At 38.0% G+C, this 27942-nt stretch overlaps 2 protein-coding genes across 10 annotated transcripts in view; one reads left to right on the plus strand and one right to left on the minus strand.

Annotated features, from left to right (window-relative positions):
• The first annotated feature begins 25 nt into the window (after positions 1-25).
• LOC128680172 (uncharacterized) lies at positions 26-24226 on the plus strand. The gene is made up of 22 exons (XM_053763056.2): positions 26-352; positions 521-677; positions 1476-1598; positions 2165-2335; positions 5031-6249; positions 6642-6779; positions 7914-8066; positions 9102-9290; positions 9552-9654; positions 10717-10855; positions 11217-11392; positions 11667-11843; positions 12746-12883; positions 13319-13589; positions 14508-14620; positions 15455-15629; positions 16185-16296; positions 17339-17544; positions 17962-18031; positions 18760-18853; positions 19236-19464; positions 19873-24226. The coding sequence occupies exons 1-22, from the start codon at positions 269-271 to the stop codon at positions 19938-19940; spliced, it is 4305 nt and encodes a 1434-aa protein (XP_053619031.1). The 5' UTR covers positions 26-268; the 3' UTR covers positions 19941-24226.
• PMCA (plasma membrane calcium ATPase) overlaps positions 20640-27942 on the minus strand; it is a 139649-nt gene continuing 132346 nt past the window's right edge. For 7 of the 9 annotated variants that reach the window (XM_053763058.2, XM_053763060.2, XM_053763059.1 and 4 more), the window contains 2 exons: positions 25920-25988; positions 20640-22692 (listed from right to left, as the gene is read on the minus strand). In XM_053763058.2, the coding sequence (XP_053619033.1) occupies positions 22474-22692; positions 25920-25988 (288 nt within the window). In that variant the 3' untranslated portion in view covers positions 20640-22473. The remainder of the gene's footprint in view (positions 22693-25919; positions 25989-27942) is intronic. The other 2 variants (XM_053763063.2, XM_053763068.2) reach the window with 2 other exon arrangements.

Here is a 27942-nt window from a genome sequence, read left to right on the forward strand (position 1 = left end):
AATGTCAACGTCAATTGAATATAATGTCAAATCTAGCCATCAATCAGCTAAGTCAGTGCCACAGAGTACTTTCTATTTATAATGTCAGTGCTGTGTTTTTTGTGAAATTGATTTTCATATTTTTCATAATAAATGTACATTGCAAATGATACCTAGTTATTATTATAAATTAAAAAATAGGTTGTAACATTATATAGAATATGTTTGCCATAGTTGTCTTGAAATTTATTATTTAAGTAATTTCCTAAAATCAAGAGTGAATTAAAAAATGGATTTGAGAGACATCAATACAGATTCCCAAGATTCTGGAGAACCGGCACCGCCTGGAACTACAGTAACCGTTGATAAAAAGGCAAGTACTTTTTACTTGAAGATTGGTACTTTTAGCTATTATATATTGCAGTAAGCAAGCTACCTAGTTATTATTTACAAAGTATAATTATTTAACCCTTTCCATTCATAGTTATTTTCTCTATGAATAGTCACAAACAGTTGTTTAAGACATTTATTTTATTTTCAGCCTAATCCCTTAATGCAAAATGTAACATTGTCACCATTGGCAAGTCCATCTAGCCCAGGGATGCTTCAAGCCAAGAAGAAACTGCGCGCCTTCTCCATACAGAAGAAGGTGGTGATCCCCACTCCGATCACAGTGCCTAAACCCATGACCAGTGGAAGTAAGTTTTGCTATTCTTATTAGTTACCTGATAGTTCTACTATTCTATCCAAATTATAAAGACAGAGTATTTTAGTTTGAATGTATGCCAATGTTTGGAACTATTGGTCTAATTTAAATTATTTATCTATCTATGGTATAGGAATAACATATTTCTATAAATATGTACAAAACAAATTTTAGAAGTTTTCTGTATTTCAATATATTTTTTTAAATGCCTCTCTCTACTCTTTATCATCTTGCTGACCAGCACAACACAAGATATAATCACCATACCAATGAGATTTATTACAAAAACTTAATTTCAACAAAGCTGTCGTAATATATCCATGGAGTTCCCACGTCTGGAGCAGTTCCTGTGTGCACAATCAGCTCATGCTTATCATAATATTGCATGGTCATCCAAAGTAAATGTATGTACAAAAATTCAGCTGAATTGGTTGAAGATATCTGCTTTAAACTTTACATGTAAGATTTCACCCGACACATAGGCATATACATACTTACATTGCAAGTTAAATAAAAGCTTGTAAAAATAAATATTATAGAGGGTACAGGTCTATTTCTATATATTTCAAAATTAATCATGAAATAAAATATATTGTGTTGTGACTTCTATATTCTGAATCATGACTTATTATGTCACTTTATTTTATCTATAATTTAATTTTCAAAACATACTATTATTCAATCTAACCTGTGTCTAGCTTTCAAAAGAGAAGGTACTTATGTGTGAGAATAAGTAACTTTGTTCAATCGAGCATTGCCGAAACCAGTTTAACTTGTAAATTTTGTATAGGCACAACAGTTCTCATTGGCAAGCTGAGTGGTGTGAAGGTGACTCCGAAGCCGGACCCTGACCCTGACGTTAAGAAGCCTCCGAAACCCCCTAAGCCAGGAAATCACAGGAAGCTTTGCCAAGGTAAAATCACTAATCTATCTTATCTTCTCATACTGTGAAGTGAAGACTTAAAAAGACATTAAAATTTTGATGATTGGCTGCGATTTTACAACTGGCCCAATAGTAAATGGTTATTCAATTATATCCATATCTATATTAATATTATAAATGCGAAAGTCTGTCTTTCTATTCTGTTTTCACAGCTAAACTGCTGGAACGATTTTTTTGAAATGTAGTAATGTAGTTAATACTCTTTTTTTCAAAAATGACTACAACTAATGTCTATAATGGGGATGAAAATGCACGCGAACGAGGCCGTAGGAAAAAGCTAGTTCAAGATAAATAAATAACATCAGATGTTTAAAAATTTTAATTTTGATATTGGGAAATTTGATATGACAGTCTTTCATAAATTGCAATAAAATTTCAATGTTATTTTAGTTTTGATTTCTTCAGTAAGTCTTTGCTCTGGTCGATTCTGTCTTGAATAAAAACTGATGACTGAATGTGAGCATTGACGACGTTGAGTTCGTCTATGTTACGGACCAAGTGATTAATTAGACACAAGTCATTTTTACTCTTGGCAGAAAATTACACAGAGATACAGAAGAAGAATGTGGCAGAAATCGAGGACATGAAGCGTAAAATGGAGCTGGTAGAATTGGGTATACCCCTGGGTCTGATCTGTCCCACGTCCAGCAGTGTGCACGCACAGGCCATGCCCACTAAGGCCATGCCGCCCATCAAATCATTCTTAGGTGAGTTTTATTTGTTATTTAAATGTATTTCACTATTTTCATTATTTTTAGTCTTTTTAATGTCGGGCAAAAAAATTTTTTTTTAAATTTTTTTTTAAATTTAAATTTTTAAAGTCAATTTACATAGGTCACTTACATAAAGATGCTGGTCACCATATAGTATGAATTTAAAAAAACTTAAAAAAAAAAAAAGAAAAAATATAATTTAAATTATATAAGTGCTTGCATGTTTGAAATAGGTACGTACGTACGGAAAATGCATATATGTTGTTGTGTATTTTTTTTACTTTCTGCATTGACAAATTGCGTATGAATGCGTAATTTCTGCATGAATTCGCGCTACTAGCTAAGCACATTACAGAATTTCGTTTGACAAAAATGTATGTATTTCCATGGCTAAACTCTTGTTTTTTCATACAAGTCTTATTATGTAAATAATCTTACCTGTCTTTTTATTACTTTTGTATGCTTGAGCTGTTACATTGTTATTATATTAATGCATTTTGGGGTGTCCACACTTCACAGAATAATTCTTCATCGAAAACACGTTTCGCCAAAATTTTATTTTATATCTCAAGTTACTTAAACTTTATTATCATGTTCTTTCCGAACCTAACCTAATTATGTCAAGCAGAACTGAATTTACCGATTATTTTCATTCAAGCTTATCTAGATTTAAGAAGTAAAAAAAAAACTTATTTGAGAAGTAAAAAAAAAAATCTATGAACAGTGATTCTGTGAATTGTGGACACGCCATGCATTTTTTCCGAATGTGTGTCTACTTGTTGTTGTACCATACACAATCCCATTTTAATTGGGGTTGGCGCATAATGTCCTTTCCGTTCACAACCGTATCTGAATAAAATTATTATATTATAAATATTCACTACACAAATGTTTTTCAAAATCCGCGCCACAAATGAAATCTCGCGCGCGGCTATAATGTGGAACTTGAACGGACCGGTGTCGGACCGGCCACGTTGTTGTTGTCATCTTCAGTAGCGCTGCGTCTGCTCATCTGCTGGACTTCTTCGTGGCGCGGACTGTTCTATAAAAACTATCCAAAGGTTCAGGGAATAAGAGTATTCACCTTTGTTCGTATATAATTAGTACTAGCGGCCCGTCCCGGTTTCGCTCGGGTAAAAATGTAAAATAAATATACACCTAAACGACCCAAACCTACCTTAGGAAACACTCTATTGGTCGAATCATCATGAAAATCCGTGCAGTTGTTTTTAAGTTTATCGCGAACAGACAGATAGACAGACGCGGCGAAGGCCTTTGTTTTGATTTGCCTTAATATGTAAGGAAGTATTATATGTAGATCCCTTTCATCTTCCTAACATGATGAGAACAAACATAAATAAATTATATGATGAGAACAATTATAAAGAGTTTTAATACTTAATTTTCTTGGCATTAAAATTATTAAAATTATATATTTAGAATGGTTTCGACTTTAGTATAAGATCCATATAAATTTTATTACTTTTGACATTAGAAGAAAGCAATTTGACTTACACGCTTCACCCATTTTGCATCTACTTTTTTTGCACCCATTTTTTTGAGTTGCTTGCGAATTGTTCTGTTTGCACATCACATATGGCTGGGTATGCATGTAGCACGAAGTTTCCGCCTCTGTCCGGCGGCAAAGCCGCGCGTGCGCCGTGCGACAGTCCGGCGTTCGAAACGCAACCGCCGGTCAACGACCCGTGAGTTTGAATGGTCACGCTAATGTAGATTTTGAATGTATTTTGAAAGTGTAGTTTGTGGTAAAGTTGACGTGCCGAAAATAATGTTTATTGGGTCGTAGTGCGAGCTGAAATTCAATATTCGTACGTCTCGTCAGTATTCTACGTAACGTAGCCAACCAATCACAATGTGGTATGATTGTCATCGCGTCACAATGCCACACTGTGATTGGTTGATTGCGTCCCTTTTGAATGTGCTTTCTTGAATTTGCTTCAAAATTTTATTACAAGAGACCTGAATACTTAATGTAATAACTACATTATTATGGATGTTCATCCAGGTTCAGTTTAGTTTACGTTATGGATATATTATTATATATTCATTTAAATATAGACAAACATGCATTATTTTTGGCCTATTGGTTTTGGTAGGATAATTGCATGTTGTAGTGACAGTGTAATATTTGTGAAATTTATATGATAGATGTGTATATTTTTACTAGTTACAGCAACTGGAAGGCGCATGTAGAAAGTAGCAATGTCATATGTCCCAATTTTTGATTGGCTGTGAAACTGTCAAAATGGATCCCTCAAATTTGACAGGTCTTGACAGGCGCCTTAGCATAGTGGAATAGTGTATTGGGAAGATAAGGTAGAAAAGTGATATAGATTGAAAGAGAATATGTTAGAGTTTAGTAGAGATTGATGATTGAATATGTTTATAGTTTGAAGGAAAAGTAATGTCATCTTAAATAACACCATATACTCCTATATTGGTACTATTTTAAATTTCCACATCCCAAAGAAAAAGTAGTACTATTTATCTTACTGTCACATTAATTTTATGATATTATTATTTTTTTAAAATCCTTGTAATAAATTACGTGAAGAATGTATAAAGATTTTGCACAATATTTTTAAAATGTATAACCACTGCATTATCATAAACCATATAACATAAATCAATAATCCTATAAAATAATCGCTCAAATAAAAAATTTCAGATCCCGCGAAAGTAGACGACTTGATTCGTGAAGCAAAGAAAGCAAAGGCAGAAGGCAAAGACTTCAAATTCAATCTTGCCAAGTTCTTGCCTGACTACGATAACCCTTTCCAACGAAAAAAAGATAAGGACGAAGAAGGACAAGATGAGAAAAAAGATAATAAAGATACTGGTAGAAAAGAAAGCAGATGGAAAAGTGATAGGTATGATTTTAAGAGACACAATGATCATCGGAAAAAGGATGACAAAGGCAAATATAAAGATAGGAGTAAAGATAGAGACAAGAAAGAGAAAATTAGAGAAGACAAAAAAGAAGAATTTAAAAGAGAGGAAAGACCGAAGGAGAAATCTGTTAAGGATAATAAAGATGTTAAAGAAACCGATGTGAATTTGAACGATTATTTAGTTTGTGATAGTTGGTCTTTGGATACTGAAGAAAAAACTAACAGTTCAAGTCCTAAAGTTATTGACAAATATGCGAAATCAATGGCTTCTATTCCCCTGCCCGATGAAGAACCCAAAGAAGTAATTGAGAAACATAAAGGAACTAAGAAAGTTGGTGAGAAACCTGTAACTATAGACCTAGTGAACATCCCGAAAAAAGTAGAAAAGCTAAAACCAGTGATGGATTCTTTCAAATATGAATTAGATTCGAATGAAGATGAAGTTCTCGATATATTTGATGAAGACACGGAAATAGATAAATATGCTAATCCAACTATAAAAAAGAACAAATCGTTTGATTCGCCAGTTTCTCTGAAGCTTTACGATTATGACCAGGAGCCTACAACAGCGGACGATGAGAATTTTTTGGAGTCTGTCATAAATGAGATAAAGCAGGAGGATATGAGTGATATAAGTCAGGATAAAGGCCTAGTCGAGTATGACATGTCTCCGTCCAAAGACGATGAGGATATAAGTAGACCAGATGTCCGGGAATCTGTGACTCCGGAGTTGGATGATCGGATGAGGGGCTTGAGAAGTCAGCAAAGTTCTTACTCTGATGGGTACAGGTCATCGGAAAGTGGGTACAAGTCTAGAGAAAGTGGGTACAAGTCTGACAGATCGGACAGTTTTAGGTTGTCTGTGGAGAAGGAGCTGGATGAAGCGTTGGAACGGAACATGTCTAAGAGCACAGTGGAGTCGCTGGAGACATGGAGCTTCATCTTGAAAATATGCCAGCCGCTGCTGTTTAGGCACGATAAAAATAAGTGCTACAGGTTAGTTCAGTTAAGAGTTATCGTGAACTTGTATATATTATTTTTTTATGAGTTTCAATGAGTTTTTTTTTCGGCATTTCGTAGTGGTCGTTCCGAAATGTTACAACACTCAAAGACTCGAAAGGTACAAGACATTACTCTCTAAAACTAATGTTTTGTAGCTTTGAGTCTGTAATTTTACTGTTTTATTATATGTGATTTTTATTTATATTAATCACATATCATAAAACAGATTTGTGATTGTGTATGTATTTGTGTGTGTATTATTATGTGATTGTTATTGATTTCATTTAGAAAAATGTTTGGGAAGGCCTAATTTTTCAAGAAATTCTTGGATTTCAAAAGACTGTGTGATATGCATAACGTGCAATATAAACTCGTGTTTGGTCCAGGGAGACGCACACTACCCCCAAGCTGTGGTTCACGGAGAACCCCCGCCGCTGTTCGTGCGTGAAGGACCGCGCCGTTGTCTATGACGAGCTCGAGACCTGCAAGATGCCGCTGGTGGACAGAGTCTATGGCATAGACCAGTGAGTATGTTCCAGATTTAAGCGTGTCACATTAAAAAGTGTGAATTATATTCTCGTCGTGGTTATTAAATGGAATGACACAACGACTTTTGGTAATATCAATGGAGTGGTTTGCCTTTTTCATTTCAGATGATAAATTATCAACGAGGTTTTCTCATGATGTTTTCCTTCACTGTGTTCGATGAAAAATACACGAGTCAGATTGGTATATACAAACTCTTGTACCATGTGTAGGATTTGAACCAAAGACATTCCATTTGCGCTTTAAATGCTTGTAAAGTTTAACATTATGATTGGATGTAAGACGTGTTAAATTTGATTTTAAGCTCTAGAGCATAAAGGAAAATATTCATCTATGAATTTCACATTTGCTCAAGAGTATAATAAAAATTCGTAAATAAATAAATACTCGAATGTGAAAAAATGAAATGTTCATGTAATCTTTTCATAAGTGGCCAGTAATTGTCCAAGATAAACAGCCGCGTACGTACATCAACGAATATCAAAATGCTAATTTATTATATTGTTGTCAATTTCCTCGCAATCGAAGTGAAAAGCACGGTATATACCACGGCAGTAAAACGACTTTTCACTATAGATAGGCATATAGTAGGTAGTAGTGGTAGATAGGTATCTATCCTCGTATACCTAGACATATATCCTCCTATCACATATATCCTCGTATAGATAGATAGGCGTATAGTAGGTAATAGAGGTAGATAGGTATCTATCCTCGTATACCTAGACATATATCCTCCTATCACATATATCCTCGTATAGATAGATAGGCGTATAGTAGGTAATAGAGGTAGATAGGTATTTATCCTCGTATACCTAGACATATATCCTCCTATCACATATATCCTCGTATAGATAGATAGGCGTATAGTAGGTAATAGAGGTAGATAGGTATCTATCCTCGTATACCTAGACATATATCCTCCTATCACATATATCCTCGTATAGATAGATAGGCGTATAGTAGGTAATAGAGGTAGATAGGTATCTATCCTCGTATACGTAGGCATATATCCTGCTATCATATATATCCTCGTATAGATAGGCATATAGTAGGTGTAGGGGTAGCTAGGTGTCTACCCTCGTGTACAGCTACATCCCCGCCCCGCCCCGCAGGATACCTGAGCAGCCGGCGGGTAGCAGCCAGCAGTGGTACCCGCGCGCGCGGAGCTGGGCTGGCCGCGTGCCGCTGAGCTGCGAGTGGGACACCGACGAGCCGCACGACACTCCGCGCACGGAGGAGGTCTACCTCGACCAGGAGTACCAGAGGTGGGTCTTACCAGGGTCTACCTCCTATCCGACGGGAACTCGTGAACTTACAGCATGCTTCGTCAAAATGTTGATCAAGTCTACCAGAAGAGGTCACCCCGGATCTTCGTTTAATAACACAAGTTTATTTGTTAGACAAATTAAAAAAAACCCCGACTTTCAATATTCATTTTGCCACAACTTTGAGCGGCTGAACCGATTTACATGAAACATAGCTAAGAAAACTCGGGATAAAATTATCTATGACACAAAAAAATACTAAACGAAAATTGGTTTATCCGTTTGGTAGCTACGATGCCACAGACAGATACACAGATACATAGACAGTAAACTTATAACACCCCTCTTCCCCTCACCGACGGGGTTTAAAAAACGCAAAAGAACACGAGGTTTCAATATAGGTACATATTTTTCTAAAATTTACGAAAGGAAAAATATAAGGAATTAATTCTTGTGATTTAAAAATCGAATGTTCGTTCAAACCGTTTCGTTCGAAATCCAAATTCAAATTTTCGAACCTTTAAAAAAATTATTGATTTTGTGTCTGATAACTGTTATTTCTAGGTTACGTAATTTATTTATATTTTTTGCATTATTAAAGTTTAATAAGTAACTTTCCATTTTCTGTTGTGAATTTTAAATTCCCATTTCAAAATAAATTGTGGTTTGCATGCAATTTCATGAAATAACATAGTCTAATCATAAAGAAAATGACATACCATTATGGAATGAAAGTGATTTAACAATGCCATTTAAAGGTGGCCATTTTAACTCAGTGACAAAACGTCCTACTATTGTTTCAGAACTTTTTCCATTAATAAAAATAATATTAATTTGAAATAGTTGGTTGACTGGAAGCAATTCCTTTCTAGGACGAGTCCGTCTATATGTTGACATTGACGAAGCCTGTTGCAGATTATAATATGTTTTATTTCAATTGGTTACACTTTAGTTTAATTTTTGTTACTTAGATGATTAGGAAATTATCAATACACGAGTGAGTACCCACTAATAATAATGTATTATTTAATTTAGATTCATGGAAGCGGTGTGGCCCGAAGCGAGCGACAGTAAGCCGACCACGCCGCCCAACACCACGCCGGTGAAGGAGGCGAGGAAGAAGAAGAATGATGATGGAGAAGACAAGAGGAAGGCGAAGAAGATGAAGATCAGCAGTGAAGGGTGGAGCCAGGAGTCTGAGGTGGAAGAAGACACTGACAAAACGTTGGTATTTTTTTAAAACTAGTATTATATATAGATCAAAAGAGTTTCTTCTAGCTTCGCTCGTTTGGGTATTTCGGGATAAAAAGTTCCCTGTGTGTTCTTTCACGTTACACTCTACCAGTACCGTAATTTTATCGAAATCTGTTGAGTAGATTTAGCGTGATTGTGTAACAAAAATCAGTCTGGTTATCGGACTCTTGATTGGGATAAAAGTGTGTTGAAAAATAAGTATAAGGTCACAACATTTTATACTTGTTCTAGCAAAAAGGCGAAGAAGGAACGTCGCAAGCGCAAGCTGTCCGGCACCGTGACGGAGACTGACAGCGACAGCGGACGGAAACGGAAGCGGGTGGCCAAGAAAAAGGTAACGCCTTACTGTAGCGCTACACTTCGCGTTGCGCGATAATCCCGCCGTGTTTGTCATTCATTGCGTACGAGGCATAAGCCCTGCTGGCATGATAGTGAGTTTCTAACGGCGGCTCGGCAGAGGTCGTTCCGAAATTCAGAGGACTTTGTTTTATATTAAATATTATAAAACAAAGTCCTCTGCCGCGTGTGTCTATCAGGTTCGCGTTAAACTCAAAAACGACTGCACGGATTTTTATGCGGTTTTCACCAATAGATTGTGTGCGATTCCCGAGGAAGGTTCACATGTAAAATTTATTACGTTTTTACCCGAGCTAGTACAATGTAAAATTTGACAAGTATCTGCGATGGTCTAATTTCTGTATAAATAACTGATTAGACGGGATAAATGCTCGGCGTGTGCTCAGCTTTACAAGGCCCAGTCCGCCGATTTGTACGAGATGTTACGGAAGTTGTGGAAATCTTCTGTCTCATTTGGATACGCTAGCCTGTCTTTAGCTTTTTGTCTTTGTCACGCACACTTGTATCATTATTCTCAAGTTATTGAGGAATAGTTTAATTTTGTATCAATAACTAACATTTAACACACTGTATTTTTAGAGTCTGTTCGATAAATTTGTAATAATAGTAATCAGTGGAAACTTGAGTGGTTTTTGTAATAGCTAAGTTACATTTTATTGTTTTTCTATATAACTGTTTGTTTCCCAAATATAAATAAATAAATAATTATATACTTAGTATTCAAAATCTATAATTATTATTACTACTGACGACCTCGGTGGCGCAGTGGTAAAGTGCTTGCCTCTGAACCGCCTCCCGGGTTCGATCCCCGGTCGGGTCATGATGGAAAATGATCTTTTTCTGATTGGCCCGGGTCTTGGATGTTTATCTATATATGTATTTGTTATAAAATATAATATCGTTGAGTTAGTATCCCATAACACAAGTCTCGAACTTACTTTGGGGCTAGCTCAATCTGTGTGATTTGTCCGTATATATTTATTTATATATATTTATTTATAATTATTAAAAAAACTACTTATATTATATACTTTGGTAGGCTAACAAGAAAACCAAGGCGAAAGAGGCCAAGCGTAGACGTTTGAGCAAGAAGTACCTGCGGAAACTGAAGGAGAAGAATAGGAAGAAGAAGAAACAAGCAAAAGAGAAGTCCGAGGCAGAGTCGGATGATGATCAAGGTGAAATATTATAGTTTACATATCAGTCCATGAAAAGTTTGTTTTTTTTTGTTTGTTTATTTATTAGCTGTTGCTCGCAGTTTCACCCGCGGTAGCCTGTTTGAATTTAGGTCATTAACTATTCCCGTTGTTCTTAAAAAACTTTACAATATGTGACAGAAAGAGACAAAACATACTTTAGTTACCCTTTTATAAATTTATCAAAATCGTCCCAGCGGTTTAACCGTGAAAACGACAGACAGATTTTGATAAAATAATAGTGCAAAAATAGTCACCGCAAATTATTAGTTACCAAACATTTTATAAGAATAATAAGACGTTTTAATTAAAAACCATATTTTTTTGATACTCAAATCAACAGAAAAGAATAGGGAGAAGAAGGCGAAGAAGAAGAAACAACTGAAACTGAAGAAGGCGCAAAAGAAGAAGAAGGCTCGCACCAAATCCACTTCGAGCTCGTCCTCGTCCAGCGACAGTTCTTCTGAAAGCTCCTCCGACGAGAAGAGGAAGAAGAAGATTGAGAAGAAACTGAAAAAGGTTGATATTTTTTGGTTGTTAAGTAAAAAAAATTGTTGATTCGTACCAACAGTCTGTCAAACCATCCAGATTGAGTTAGCCCCAAAGAGAGATTTGTTTTATGGGATACTAACACATTCTATAACATATACATATCCGAGACCCAGGTCAATCTGAAGAAAAAATTTTTCCATCACGTGCGCTTGACCTTTCTTGACGCGGTGTCAATCAGTAGGTCACTGATTGACACCGCGTCAAGAAATAATTCTTGAATTATTTATTTTTTTATGAACAGAAAGAGAAGAAACGCAAGCAATCGTCAGACTCCACTCAGAGCGAGGAACTGTTCGACGTGAACATATTGAACAATATCAAGACAGAAAGAGAGACGGACGACGATAAGAGGATGGTGTTCTCGCCCCGGAGGCAGGAGGAGAGGCCGCGGGAGATCATCAATGTTAAGGAGTTGCAGGTGAGAGGGAATGATATGAATATTCTTCTTCATAGTCGTATTCCTCATGGCTGAGGGTCGTGGTCATTACATGGCATGAAACACACACACAAACAACTTTCTTGGCATTATTAAATTGGCTTGGAGTGGTTTGTCATTGCCTTCTCCATTCCACATACAAGTTAATCAACCAGTGTGCAGGTTTCCTCACGATGTTTTCCTTCACCGGAAGCAAAAGTGGTGGTCTATGAAAACTAGGTACTATACACGAGTCAGATTGGTATATAAACTCATGTGGCACGAGTAGGATTCGAACCTGGGACCTTTCGGTCCACAGGCGGGCGTGTTAACCCGTTGTATGGAAATGTTCTATTATATCAATTTACTTTGTCTTTGGTCTAAAATGATAATGTAAATAATAATAAAAATCGTTTATATTTCTCTTCACAAAATAATGTTACTTCACAAAATTTTATAACTAAGAAGTTACAATGATGTATTGTTGAAGCTAGCTGTGACATTGTAAACTTTGCGAAGAGAACAACTCCTGAAATAGGTCTTAGAGACCTGTACCATAGGTAACTAGGCCCTCCCCTTGGAGTACTAATGGACAAATAAATAAATAACGAAGTAAATAAATATATACGGACAAATCACACAGATTGACGACCTCGGTGGCGCAGTGGTGAAGTTCTTGCCACTAAACCGAGAGGTCCTGGTTCGATCCCCGGTCGGGTCATGATGGAAAATGATCTTTTTCTGATTGATCCGGGTCTTGGATGTTTATTTATATATGTATTTGTTATAAAATATAGTATCGTTGAGTTAGTATCCCATTACACAAGTTTCGAACTTACTTTGGTGCTAACCAAAGTAAGTTCGAAACTTGTGTAATGGATATATTATATTGTATCTCTCCTTAGAATGACTTCGTCGGCAACAATATCCATATTAAGCAAGAGAAAGAAGAGAAAGCAAGGGAGAAGGAGGTCACGCCGGAAGTGGAGAGTGTCGTAACACCGATCAAGGAACCGCAAACAGAAGATAAGATGGAGTTTAAGGTGAGAATGTTTGCAATCTTTATGTTTTTATTTAACTTAACAAATTATAATAAAATGTATAATTTGAAGCGACTTAAAATAACATAAAGATTGTATTTCCATTTATTTATTTATGGTTAATAAACAATGAAAATATAAATCTTCAAAACAGGAGGGGAATTAGAATACGAATTTTGACGATCAAATTTTTTTTTGCTATTGCAACACCAAATATAATTTGTCAAGATTGGTTGATAAACACTTAGTATTGCCAGCCAACAGGAGACAGCGCCCTCTATTATTTTCTACTCTTAACAAATCGTACAAAGGTACTCATTAATTGCACGAAATAAAACCTGGAGACTGAGAAAAAAATATTATTAAAAGTGTTTCTTAAATAAGCATAATATTCAAAACAAAAAAGAAACAATTTTTTTAGAAAAAAATTCTCTTCAGGAACCAGAACCCCAACCCCTCCAAGACGCACACAGGAGCACCCCCCAGCCGGTCACGACCCCACAACCCAGAACCACCCCGGAGGATACCCCCCAGCCCGAGGACCACTCGCAGTCCTCGCAGGAGTCCCTCTCCGGCAAGGTCCAGTACGAGAAGGACGATAGCCACCTGAGACCTTCGTCCCAGAACTCTAACTATAGCTTCAACGATGTGATCGCCAGCCACGCTTATCAGAAAGGAGAGGAGATTCCCCGGCTGGGCTACCAGAAAGGTAAGCGGTGCTGCTATTGATATTGTGAAACTGGAGAAGAGACAAAACATTTTGACAGAAGGAGACAAAACATAATGTAGCTTAACGTGTTTTACGTTAAGTTTACGAGACTCAAGGCTTTAACAAAACTATATGACACCACACCGCTAAGTCACTTTATGACACACCCGTCAATTTTATCGTTTACTAGCGGCCCGTACCGGCTTCGCTCGGGTAAAACCGTAATAAATGTTACACCTAAACCTTCCACAGCAATCAGGGACAGCGGGAAGCGACTATGTTTTATCTTCTTCATAGTAGTATTCCTCATGGCTGAGGGTCGTGGTCATTACGTGAAATGAAACACACACAACAACTTTCTTGGCATTATTAATGGAGTGGTTAGCCATTGCCTTTTCCATTTCACGCACAAGTTAATAATAACCAGTGTGCAGGTTTCCTCACGATGTTTTCCTTCACCGGAAGCAAGTGGTGGTCTATGAAAACTACATGAGTCAGATTGGTATACAAACACATGTGATACTAGTAGAATGCGAACCTGGGACTTTTCGATCCACAGGCGGGCGTCTTAAACTTTACACCACTACCGCTTCTGTTTTATACTATGTAGTTATATTGATGAAGTGACACAAAAAATCCTTATGTATCCCTAGAGGAAACCCGTTCGATCAAACATCAGCCCAGAATTATCTTTAATACGTAAACTTAATAATAGAAAAGGGCCAGCGGTGACTGATTACTCGAAAATGGGGAAGGGAAGAAGGAAGGAAGAGAAATCTTCCCGTGGATGTCGTACGAGGCGACTAAGGAACACACACACAGCACTGACAGCTGGTATTTACCAATTGCGAAAACTGGTTAGTGGCAACATAAAATGTCTATAATATTTGTATTTATTTATTTTTTTGAATTTTTTAGACGAGGATATGATGACGGCTGATTCGTACCAGAAGGACGAGGATTATGAGCCGGCCAATTATGAGATGTACGAGCAAATGGCTATGGCCTACCAGAGCGACGTGGCCAGCAAGGTAAACATATGTGGCCGTACAAATAAAAAGGGGCCTTATCGCGGTTGGCACTTAGGTCTTTATTGCGTAATTTAATAATGGCGTAAGTGCCGGGCGCCATAAGGTCCCTTTTGATTTGGACTTAAAACAAATCAATACAAATTACAAAAATACAAGTTGTTCCTGTTATTTTCAAATAATTTTTCGAAGTTTTTAACAAATAGTTTTTTGTGAATAATTTTTGAAACAGAAGTAATATTTATTTCTTGTAAAAATATTTTTATTTACTTTATAATTTACTAGCGACTAGGCCCGGGTTCGCACGAGGTCCATAAACATAAATTGTCTAAATAATAAATCTGCTGTATGGGTGCTGGAGGCGAGACATTAGCATGGGGTCACAATAAGGTTCCTTTTCGGGTGTTCAGTATTTTGTGTTTTTGCTGGCTGGGTCCTTGTTAGACATTATATTGGAGTAATTGTTTTTAGAGGTTATCTTTTAATTACGTTAAAGTACTAAATTGTATTTTAAAAACAGGTGGTATTTTTTAAAATCAATTATTAATTCTTCACAAAAATGTTACTTAAATTATGGTGATGTTTTCCGATAAAGGAAAAAAGATTTTTTTTAATCTAGCCTTATTAATTTTATTTGCAATTTGATTGCTTACAAGTTCAGCATTTTATTTTCACGGGATATTTCTCCTGCTTCAGTATTCCTAACCTATGGTTCACATTTGACATTAAAAGACAGTACGTTTTGGGAAAATCCTAATCGAGCCTGGACGTTGAAAGTCGTGGTTTGTGATATTTTATACGAGCTAGTAGTAAAGCAAGCGATGTGTGTGGTGTCAGTCGGAGATGCAGGCGGAGACAGCGCAGGCGCAGGCGCAGGCGCAGGCGCAGGCGGCGTGGCAGCGCATAGAGACGGTGGTGCGCGCGCGGCGCGGCGAGATCAAGTGCGACTGGCGCGCGGGCGACGCGTCGCAGGCGTCGCAGCCGCCGCAGCCGCCGCGGCGCTCGCGCTGGGGTGACACTCTTCACTGTTTTACTTTCGATGACGTGGCTACATTTTTCAGACATTTAATATTCATCATCAACATATCGAGCGTGTCTTTACGACTACTTACCGCCATCTAGTGGCAGGTAGTCGCATGCACACTAGTGAACTGAACCGTCCACCAGTGTGCAGGTTTCCTCACGATGTTTTGATTCGCCGGAAGCAAGTGGGGTCTATGAATACTACTAAATATGAATCAAATTTGGTGTACATATAGCACGAGCAGGTTACGATTGTTATGAAATTTGGTACACGAGTAGAATATAACCTGGAATAACACGTACTTTGAATGGAATTACACATACTTTTTATCTCAAAATTACCACGGGTGCGAAGCTAGTTTTCAATAAAAACACAGTAGCAAAATTTTATTACGCGAGGAGCTAAACTTTTATTAATTTAATTTCAAACAGTTAAATTTATTTTTATTTTATTTCGAAAAAATCCGAAGTTTTATCCTTTATAAAATGTCGGAAAATGACACTTGTCAAAACTTTGTGGAATTATATATATTCTTATTCCCAGGTCTGAAGCCAGGGGAAGTGAACATAGTGCTGACGGGCGGGGACCAGTACCCAGAGCCCGTCTACAAGATCGAGAGCATCGCCAACCGCAGCGCCGACAACGCCAGCATGAGGTCGGTGTTACATTACGTTATAGTTTTAGTGGTTTTAAATTGCGGTGTGGACTAATTTTACCATTAGATATTTATGGTATTTTAAGGCGGGACCACGCGCCTCTATGAGGGACTAAAATCGACAGAGAATTCGCCGCTAGGGACGCTGATGTTGAAACATTCGTTTGCAAACAAAAATTTGACATTTGTGTTGTGCGCGTCTACAGAGAGAGCTATAAACTCCGTCATATCTTCTATTTCGCTCAACAAGAAAGAGATGTACTTATTAGGAATACGTGAGAAGTAATGAGACGGAGCACTGACATCTTTTGTCCTTTATCCCGTGGTCCTCTCATCTGGTTACACTTCACCGTCGTCTTTAAAGTTTTCAATCAAAATCAAAATCAAATCATTTATTCAGAAATTAGGCCCTCACAGGCACTTTTTCACGTCATATTCTAAATTAAATGATGTTTACCAAAGTTACAAACTACTAGCATTTCGGAACGACCACTGCTAAGAAGAAATGCCGAAAGAAACTCATTCAAACAGTGTTGGTCCCTATTATGCCAGAAGGGCTTACCATTTTTTATCAGTAATATAACAATGTAAGTACACAATAAAGTACATGGTCAAAAGGTATACTGAAACATATTAAGATTTTCTTAATATTTGTGTGCATTACTATAATTTTCATATACAATACTAGGGGTCCGTCCCGGCTTCGCTTGGGTAGAAACATAATAAATCATACATGTAAACCTTCCTGTACTCATGTGTCATATCGCTGAACCATTTGTGACAAATTACTACCTGAGGATTTGCAAATCTGTCTTATTGCATTCTGACGTTCTTGGCCCAAACCATTTATACAGTCAAATAAAAAAAAAGTTATTGACCTGTCAATCTGTGAATCTGTCATAATGGGAATCTGTCTTTACGCCAATCTGTCATTATGCAACACCTGGCATTATGGGTTTCTGACAAATCGCTGAACTGACATTTTGCATTTCTGACGTCCTTTGCCCAAACCGTAATATGTAAGGATATTATTTTGGTACAGTTACGACGAAGCCTACATGGACACGTACGGCGCGTCGGACCGGTTGCAGTACGGCGACTGCTTCTCCACGCAGACATTGTCCGGACCGGGCGTTCTGGCCGGACCACTCGGTCTGTCCGGACCGCCGCAGACCGAACACAAGCTCTCCAAAGACCCCAGAAGGAGTACGCTAGATGCTCGGATCGATCTTGCGCTCAAGAACACTGGTACGATATTGTTTATTTAAAACTTTATTAAGCAAATACAGTGGACACAGTTTAAAGTAAATTTTTAACGTCAATATGCGATGTAAATCATACTAAGTTGAAGAATTTTTTGAATTTTTACTTCAAGTCGCCCAAAGGCATCTGACGCGGACTTTTACGAACAACTGCCGACGTAAACTTGTCAAGTAGTCGAATGCATAATAGTGAACTTAAACTATCAACGAGTATTTCCTCGCGTTATTTTCCTTCTCCGTGGTCTGTGAAAAGTATTATTCATTAGTGCGATTAGCAAACGTACTCGAGTAGGATTCGAATCTAGGACCTTTCAGTCACAGACGGACAGTCTTAACCACTAGACCACATTCTGTTCCGCCGCTAAATGTTACAATTAAAATTAATTTATATTTTTTTCATTAGTTTTAGGGGAAGTAGCGAATGATAAAAACGAAGAGTGCAGGGAGGCGCCGGATAAAGGGATACTTGTCAGGTGAGTGCTTTGTTAAAGTCAGATACAAGACTACACAATACTGTAATTGGAGAAGCTTCCACCGGGTGAAAAGCTCCCCTGGGCAACCTGGGAGTCCTGAAACAGACTCCGGATGACTGGGAGATGTTTAGAGAGCCGGGTGAGGTGGGGCTCCTCTGGTAATAGTCTCTGCGGTTGTGGTGCCGTCCGGTTCATGGTTCACCTGCTGTCGTGCCCTGTCCCACTTGTACCTTGAAGGACCTCTACAAAGCTAATGATAAAGCAGTAAAAGTGTCCACTGAAACACAAAATAACCTATGTCAGTTCTATTTTCATGTAACATTACTAATTAGGATTTGTCCTAATTTATTTATTTCTTTAATAATTTATTTAATCTTTGACACAGATTGTGCTAGCCCCAAAGTAAGTTCATTGTGTGTTCATGTTCACAAGTAAACATTGTGTCAGCACATCACGTCCAAGAGAAACGTGTAATTGCAGGGTCGATGTAACATCGTCATAATTATTAATAGTATATAAGCTAAGTTATAGTAAAGTAAAGATGCCATATATTCACCGGTCCCACTGGTATCATTTACCACAAGAACAACTGTGATTGTGGACCCAACATCCTCACACTAGTCTCTCATATAATATAAATAGCCATAACGACTCGAAAAGAAGAAGACTATAAAGCCCTTCAATTTTTCGCGCCAATATATATGTCGTGTGTTGCATGACGCCCGCAGCAAGGCGTGCGAGGGTAGGGTGACCAAGCGCGTGAGTTTCGCGGACGGCTACACGCCCGGACAGGACTCCGACGTCGAGGCGCCGCCCAAGAAGGTAAGAAGCTTTTATATGCTTTACATAATACATACATATAGGAACAAATCATACATATTGAGCTAGCCCCAAAGTAAGTGCGAAACTTGTGTTATGGGATACTAACTCAACGATGCTATATTCTATAACATCGTCATTAACTCGGAACTTACTTTGAGACAAACTCGATATCTAAGATTTGTACCTATATATTTATATTTTATCATCATCATCATTTTCAGCCCACATCAACCCACTGTTGGGTATAGACCTCCCTTTTTTATTTTTTCGGTCCTGTGCCAGTCTCGTCCATCGCTTTCCCGTGACTCAAACAATGTTGTTTAATCAGCGGGCTGTTTTATTAATTTTATTCTTTGTATTGATGTACTTATTATACTTCCAGAAGAAGAAGTCCCGGCGCTACGGTTGCGCGTGGCCGTGTCCGGCGACGCACCCGGACCACGTGCCGCTGTGGGACGCGCTCCCCCCGCCCCCGCCGCCCGCCTCGCCCCCACCACCCACGCTCAACATGCCGCCCCCGCAGCTCCTGTCTACGTTGAGGAGGCCGATGCAGGGGAACCTGCTAAACGATCAGATGTTGCAGCAGTTGGCGCATCATCAGCAGAAATTTGGTGAGATTTTTTATTTCAAATAATATTGTATTATTGTCATATGAATACGGATACACACGCGTGGATTGAGGGGCAAGGTTTTGCCAGATTACCCGTCATCCAAGTGAAACTAAGTTTTGTCCACAACGACCAAGAAACTGGTAAAACAGCGGTGGCGCACTAGTGCAAGTTGGCCCATTATTGACGAGATACAAAATTCGCGCTATAAGTCTCTTTGGCATCTTACACCTTGTTCAATAGAAATCTTTCTCTCAATTTAGCGTTTTACCGGTTCCTTCCGCAGCCGTTGAGCGTCGAAGCCTAGAAATCCGCTTATCCACTTTTTTCGTTTCCACTTCGCACAGTCGAAGGTGGGCTAAAAGAATCCTATAGGCATCAAAAATTGAACATTTTATGTTTGATTTCTAGATCCGAACACATCGCTGCCGCCGTTCATGCCTCCAGAACCACCTCCCGGACTGATCAATTTCCACTAAAAAATTCTACACTAGTGATATCAACACAATTTCTACACTAGTGACATCAAATTGGTTTCGGTGGCAACGCATTGATTTCACGACGAAATTTGACGTTTACACGTGAAGTTTTTGACGAAATTAGTGTCATGAAACTATTTTCGTGTCACTGGGTGTCGTAATGAAAATCATCTATAGCTAGTTTTAAGGATATTCTAATTATCTAGATGTAAGAATTATGTGACTCGCATTCGATGCGTGCCGTTTGCTTTTATTCAGTGACATGTATGACAATATACGCAGATTGTGGAAACAACTGTATTTTATTTACCAAGATCATAGTATGTTGAAATTTTTAAAATTTATTCAGCAGATTGTTATCTGATGAATAAAATTGCCAGTTACTCAATATTTGTGAAATAAATTTTTTAACACTGTCTGTTCGCGATATGTTACACCGGCAATACTTTATCAGCAAGAGGTGGAAACAGGTCCTTATTTTGACGCAATTTGTAATGAACTATTAGATGAAGCGGTGGTGGTGTAATTGTTGACGCCCGCTTGTGTATCGAGAGGTTCGAATCCTAGTCATGCCACATGAGTTTGCTCCCCGGCCGATGAGCGTCGGAGCTCGCTCCGTTTTTCAACTTTTTCGTCTCCACATCTTTGCGTGTTGGGGGGGAAATGTATTCCAACATTAGGAAGCAAATAAAACCACAGTTTAAAAACAATAAAATAGATTTTCATTTATTGTGAGACGAAAAATACAACAATGGGACTTATATACCTAAAATGGTTAGTGGCAGACAGTCGAGTCAAAACAATTGGTTAGGTAGCGCGGCCGGAGCCGCGTGCTACGCCTAGTATATGTCTTTCATGGGGACTGTAACGAATATCAACCAAATAGTAATATACACAAAACGATACCATGACCTCTCTAATTCATCGAAATCATAACTTATATTAGTATTTATTTAAACATGTGAAGTTTCAATAGTTTCATTTTTTAACTAATTTTTAAAAAGGCTTTATTGATTCGAAGCTAATACTTAATTACTTACAAGATTGTTTAATAGTTTTATTAGTTGTCGCGTCACTCGTCCGCCGCTCCGTCGGGTCGCTGCCGGAGACATGGCTCGCGTTGACGGACGACATCGCAAATAAAACGTAACAACTTCCAATACCGCTACTATGAAACGTTCTATACAAAATTGAACATCGCCGATTCGCTAGATCGTTTTGATTTTTATTTATTACTAAAAACAAGTGGGCGGCGAGCGGTGGTCCGCTCCGTGCGGCTCATTCAACCCTTCACTAAGTCGATTAAGTACATGTCTTACGTTATAAGTTGAAAATGCCACTGCTGCGATCCTACGTCGCCTATGTCTGTGCGGCGCGCGCGTCGACGTGCGCACGCGTCCGTCACACGCAGTAACGTACGACACGCATTAACGCACGCGCGCGCTGACGAACGCACGCGCCGACCTATTGCTCATAGAGAAAAAATTCCAAAATCAATTCGTTACATATATCTTGTTTAATAAACTTGAAGTATTTATCAATAATCAATAAGTACATTATAATAATTGAATAATTAGTATTTTGTTTTCATAAGAGACTAGCATTACAAATAAATATGTACCTTCAGCTATACAATTTAATGTTTATTTCTATTTTAAACACTTTGAAGATGTTTAAAGTGGACTACGTCGGTTTTTACACAAGAATGCGCCGTTCCCGGTTCTTGTATAGAAACTTTTCAGTTGATGCGTCTACGCTTCGAGATATGACTTAAATGTATACTTAGACTTAGGGGAAAAAGGTTGTAAAAACAAAAAAGTTATTGAAATTTATAACAAACAACTTAACTAATACTTCAATAATTTAGTTCAAGTATATAAGGTGGCGGCGCGCGGCGGGCCCGGGAATCACTCGGTCGTGCCAACATGATGCTCGCTACAAATGAAACAACTTTATACAAAAGGATGAGGCGCAGCCCGCGCCCGCCCCCCGCCCCCCACAACATGTCTTTGACAAAAGCAATATAAAACATTTCATTCCGTGTAAGAGATGACACGATGGTATGCGAAAACTTTTATTTTCAAAAAACACACGTCCATTCGCTCGTCCTTGCGCTTAAATCTAAAATTAATAATTAGACAATATTTTTATTTGTTCAACAGACGCGCGCGGTACGACGCGCGCGTATAATAATAAAATATTTTCAAAACAATCGAATAATTAAACACACTAGTTAACAATATAACTTATGCTCAAGTACACCGGTGGAGCGAGCACGCCGCGACCGTACATGTTCAAAATCAAATACGAAACATCCTCGTTATTTTAAAAATATGATTTTATACACGCACGTTAGCTATAATATAACTAGAGCGATGGCAGCGTCGATTCGAAACGTCCGTGCGGCGTCCGCGCCGGCGTAATACTGATATTAATAGCTAAATTATTGCATCGGTGAGCTGGCGTTAGCACTTCGGACCGTCGGACTTAACTGTACAGCGTGGGGGATTCGGGGTATGGTTGGGGATCGGTGTTAGACGGCGGTCTCGGTGTGGCTGTGGCTGGAGAGACGCTCGACGTCGATGTCGTGGGGCGCGAGGGTGTCGCGCGCCGCGTCGGCGTAGTCGATGGAGGACGAGTGCGAGAACCGCTTGGAGAGCGCCGTCTGCTTCCTCAGCGCCTCGGCCAGCGCCGCGTCCGCCAGCGACCCGCGCGAGTCCAGCCCCTGTCGGAACGCGTTCACCACGCGAATCTGCCCACATACCAACACATCGCTTTATTTTCTGCCGCTTAATGCTGCAGTGACGCTCTGATTGAGGATTCTTAGCTGGTATTCATAGCTGACGAGTTATAGATAAAACTTGCGAGATACTTTCTTTTTCACGAAAAATGGGACTGTAGATATTATGTACTCGCGTCTTCTAATATTACAGTCTACTGTATCTATTCCATAAGTAGAAGTGGTTAAGGGTTATCATACAATACTTCAGATTTTATCTATACCTCGATTATGTGTACTGTACTGCCAAGTCAAGTAGCTTTCTATAACCAACAAGCAAACACGCAACATATCGTACCATCTCATTTAGATTAATATACAAATTATTAGCATAGCGTGGGCTCTACCAATCATATTGGGCCCAAGTGGTGGGTATTGGCCCATCCTCCATATATATATAGACATCAGAGGGATATTAAATATAGCTGATGATTTTAGAGTAAAATAGTATATTTGTTGTAGCGAGAAAGAGCTTATACATTGCGCATTGACTGCAGGAATTTCATCATAAATCATTATATTAACTTCACAACATTAGTGACAAAAAATTTTGTGAAATAGAAATATCCTTTTGAAGCAGGTAAAATTTTACGAAGTGTACCTATTTGTAGGTGCATTGAAATTGCGCAGGATTGGGCGCCAGATGTTACTGAATGTGAGAAAAGGTGCAACACATTTGTTTGATCTTGATCATAGAACAAAAAGTGTTAAAATATTTGCGTCGTAAATATATTGTCATTACATGTCATACATTTACACACGCGAAGTCAATATTTTCATGTGATAAAGACTTTCTGATTTACTACAATATTTTTTTATTTATAAATAGTTACTTGGCCTGGCACGTTGTTAGTAAAATAATATTAAACGTTTCCTTACCGTCGAAACGATGGACATTTATGAATATTATTTCCCCAAGAAACATTTAAATTGCAATGAATACCAGCTTATTTATTAGTGATAATGATTCTCAGTACAGTAATGGCTAACTGAACATCATTATCCTGGTAAATTATTCATTGATTCGCGCACATTTATAATGCTGCCTTCTATGCAACGTCATTACAAATATGAGCAACTATAGCCAATTAACGTTCGTTCTTGATCTTTGTAATTTGTCTATGATTATGGTAAATAATAGTTTTAAATCAGAGCGTCACAAATGTCAGTGGCCAGTGTCTCCCGTTCGCTACTAGCGCCGCCGGCACTAGCGGCGAGTCGGGAGCATGTTCAAACATTATTATCGTCAAATGAACATAAATTGAAGCACACCGAGCCATAAAAAAGAGGCGAGAAAGCGTAGGTCATTAATCCCAGTCACAGATCTGTTCGGAGGCCGCATGCCATGCAGTGGGCTCCCGTGACGTCATCGAGACACTGCTCTGTATGTTCCAGTGCGAGTTTGAAATTCGAATTCGACCGCATACGTTTCGCAGCCAACCAATCACGTTGCGTGATAAATGCGTCAGCAATGTCATCACGTAGTTGGTTGGTCGCGAGCACAGCTGGTTTGACGCCCAGTATTTTCACCGTTTCTTCAAAAAATACTCTTAGAGAAGAAAATGGGAAAATACGAGGTTAAAACCCATCTCTGTGCGAGACGTGCGAGATAGAATTCGCATTGGAAACCCGCAGTAAGAGCTCTGAATACAGACATATCCCTGTGCTAGTGTGTGAGGGACTAGTGTGCATGCATTCTGTGACTGCATCTTGTTCACCTCCTCTATGTGAGCTACGCGGAAGCTCTATGGTCTGCCCTTACACATAGGAAGCAACATCGATTCTCCATGTCCTATGTCGTACTCCGCTGCAAGCTTATCGATATCCCCTCGACCCATAGACAAAAACTGAAGCGCTCCTATGATTAAGTCAATAACTAGAAGCTGATAGTCATTCAGGTTTCTGAAGACCACAAAAGGCAAAACTGTCGGGTGATGAAAATATATGTGTAATCTTTGTTCGAATCGGCATTAAATATAGAAGCTAGGTGAATAATTTAAGTCTGTGCCACAAAAGAAGTCCCACGGATATATGTGGAAGTATATATAACAGATCGACCACGTTGTTGTTGTTAACCGCGACTGTAGCGCCGCCGGGGACTATTTTCGTGCCACGTAGGATCAATATCTTGCTCATTGAGCAGAAAAGCAATAGATTACGACATGATACGTACAAAATTGTTGAATGAATAAGTAGGTACATATATTTCACATTAGGTTTAAAACTAGCAGTAAAGTTTCGAACAAGAAAGCACATATAACTTTCACAAGCCGCCATTTTGACTTTTAGACTTCACAATATGAGGAGGATGCACATATCCAATGAGTCCAAGCTTCCACGACCCCCTGGTTATCTGAGAATAACCCACCAATCGAATTGTGCAAAATGTGAGGCAAAAAAAATAATTACGACATCTACAATGCCATGAGTACATGGGGCGAACTAAAAATAATAGATTCCTTTGGACACTATGTTAATTTTGTACCGTCAAAACGCGTTTTAATTAATTTAGCTCAAACGTTTGTTAGTAAGGAAATAGTAGACGTTATTATGGCTTGTTACGCTGGTAATATGTACAGATTGTACAATATATACACATTATTAACATGGGTATAATTTGGTACAAACAATAATACATTTTTATTTAAGTACAACAACTATAAAATGTATAAACATAAATATGTACATTTAAAAATATAGAATCGACTTCACAAGTTTTTTTTAAATTGTTTTATTATAACCAATATTTTATACGGAGCCATTTTAACACCAATTTTAAAAATATTTTACGAGGCAATTTATTGTAATAAAAATTGAAGTCGATTTAAGGTCGTTAAATTTAATTTTTAGTATTCATATTAACAAATGAATGAATAACACAGCGCATGCGTCAGGATACATGCAAATATGATAAAGACATGCACTAGCCACGCTGACCTTTTAATTTTCAAACAATCTAACAATATACCAAAATATTACAAGTTCAAAAAAATTGTGACACAATAAGTGAAAAATTCAATAAATAAATTTAAAAGGCCAGCGCAACAAAGACAAAGGCGATGGGAGACAAAGATGGATATAGTTGTAGGTAGATAGATAGAGTACAGTATTGACAGTTGAACATATAAAAACAAAAAAATCCAACATAAAAATAGTTAAAGAGACTTGATTGAAACAGCAGCTTCCAAATATAATCTTACAGCTTGGTCCGTGGAAGTCTTGCTGTACGGAACCGGTATCAAGCGTTCTTGTAACTCGCCACCTATGACCTTCCGGGTGCAATTGGGTTTTCATGGAAAAGAAAATAAAAACGAGAATATGAAGTAAGAGTCACGACACGAAGAGACAGATGGACCGGCCTGTCGGCCGAGAGGTAGGTTTATATATAGATACAACGGCGGTGCTAAGTCCAGCGCGGTTTTAAACTTTATCTTCTGCCGTCATACAGAAATAATACGCATCAGAATTTAAAAAAATCAGAATCGGACAAAGTCAATTTCGAATACGTATTGCTCAAATAAAAAAATCGGCGTCGGTTTCAGAATGACAGAATTTTACATGTAAAAAATAATAATTCAAAATGACATGTTTAAAAACGCGTTAGACAGTCAGCGGTGGAAGTATCATAACGAACATAGTGTATATTCAGAAGTATAGAAGTATATCGGGGATAGAAGCAGTGTGCCTCTCGAAGCGAAAAACAGATTGTAGGAAGAAGATATTAAATAAATACAGAGTAAACATAAAATATAACGCAGGGTCTTCATATTACCTTAAGAAGCACATTCATGGGGTGTGCACTTAAAACTATTCATTATTTTGTATCCAGGGCTCCGTTACATCCATTTATTTAATAACAACTTATACAAAAACAAAATAAACAAATCAAAATACAATATTTAAACATTGATATACGCCCGGAAGGCATAACACCTATGATAAAATTAAAACCCGTCTCTACTAACGCCATCTAGTACAGATGGCGTTAATTAAAAACGCGATGTTAACTTTACCGACAGTGACATACCACGGGGAGTGGACATCGAACATATATTGTTGTTTCCGTCAAGCGTACATACAAACAATGGATTTTTTTTTAATTTTTTAAACAAAGAATGTTTATGTGCGGATGTATGTCTGTGTTGAGTTCGCCCGAGACGTCACTCGTGTGTGTTGTCGAGTTTATGTTCCTTCTCATGCGAACTAGTGAAGCACACATATTATATCGACGTCGTCGCTCACATACCAGATATCTATCGATGAAATATATCGACACAAGTCCTGTAACTAAACTAATACGCTACACATATATATCTATAATACAGAAGCATGTATGGACATTGTGATTTAGCAAATAAATATGAAAGAAATACCTAATTTTCGGGTTTTATCGTGGTTTTTGCATACCCTACGTGATAACTATTTACATTAAATTCAGCTTGGCTAATAAAGCGAATTACATAGCCTACAGTCAGCGCATACACAAATAAGATATAATAAAGTGTATGCAGTGACTAGAATAGTGACTACATGGTGTATGCAACATCGGATGACGTGTAAGCGCTAAGCGAGATCTAACACCGACTAGGACCGTACAACAGACACGGGCCAGCGCACTCTGGCCAACATTCACACATCCAACATGGCGGTGCACCAGTTACCTTAGAACGCCTCCCCGCAATGTGCCACAGTTGGTTGAAATGAAAGTTACTTAGGAGTACAGATACTTTATTACTATTTAAAGACAAGAAGCATTAGAAATAACCAATAGACAGTACCAGTTTATTCGGGAAACCATGCTCACTATTATTTTTAGAGTGTTTAAATACTATTTGGCGTGTAGTAACCCACTAGAAGCATTTAAGTTTTTGAAAAATGTTATTGTTTAGATATTTATCTTACTTTTGGTGTACACCAAGACACGAATTATCAATTTATACTTTTTAAATATAACAATGTTTTTATACTATATATCTATATCTTAACATCCATGTAGCTGGCAATAATTAAAATTCACTACACGATGTGCAAACGACGAATTTTACCAATACATAATGTTCATATAAGTTAATATATTCGCTATGTATACTTAAACATATAAACGTATTTAATATCCCAAGGAATAAATCGATGGATAGTTAAATTTGCTTGACATTCGATACCTTGGAGTGAATGAAATAGAAAATAAAAAGAAAGGGAGAAGGAATGGAAGACGATAAGAGT

Source organism: Plodia interpunctella, chromosome 23 (genome assembly GCF_027563975.2).
Source record: "Plodia interpunctella isolate USDA-ARS_2022_Savannah chromosome 23, ilPloInte3.2, whole genome shotgun sequence".
In the NCBI taxonomy this organism is placed as follows: Eukaryota; Metazoa; Arthropoda; class Insecta; order Lepidoptera; family Pyralidae; genus Plodia; species Plodia interpunctella.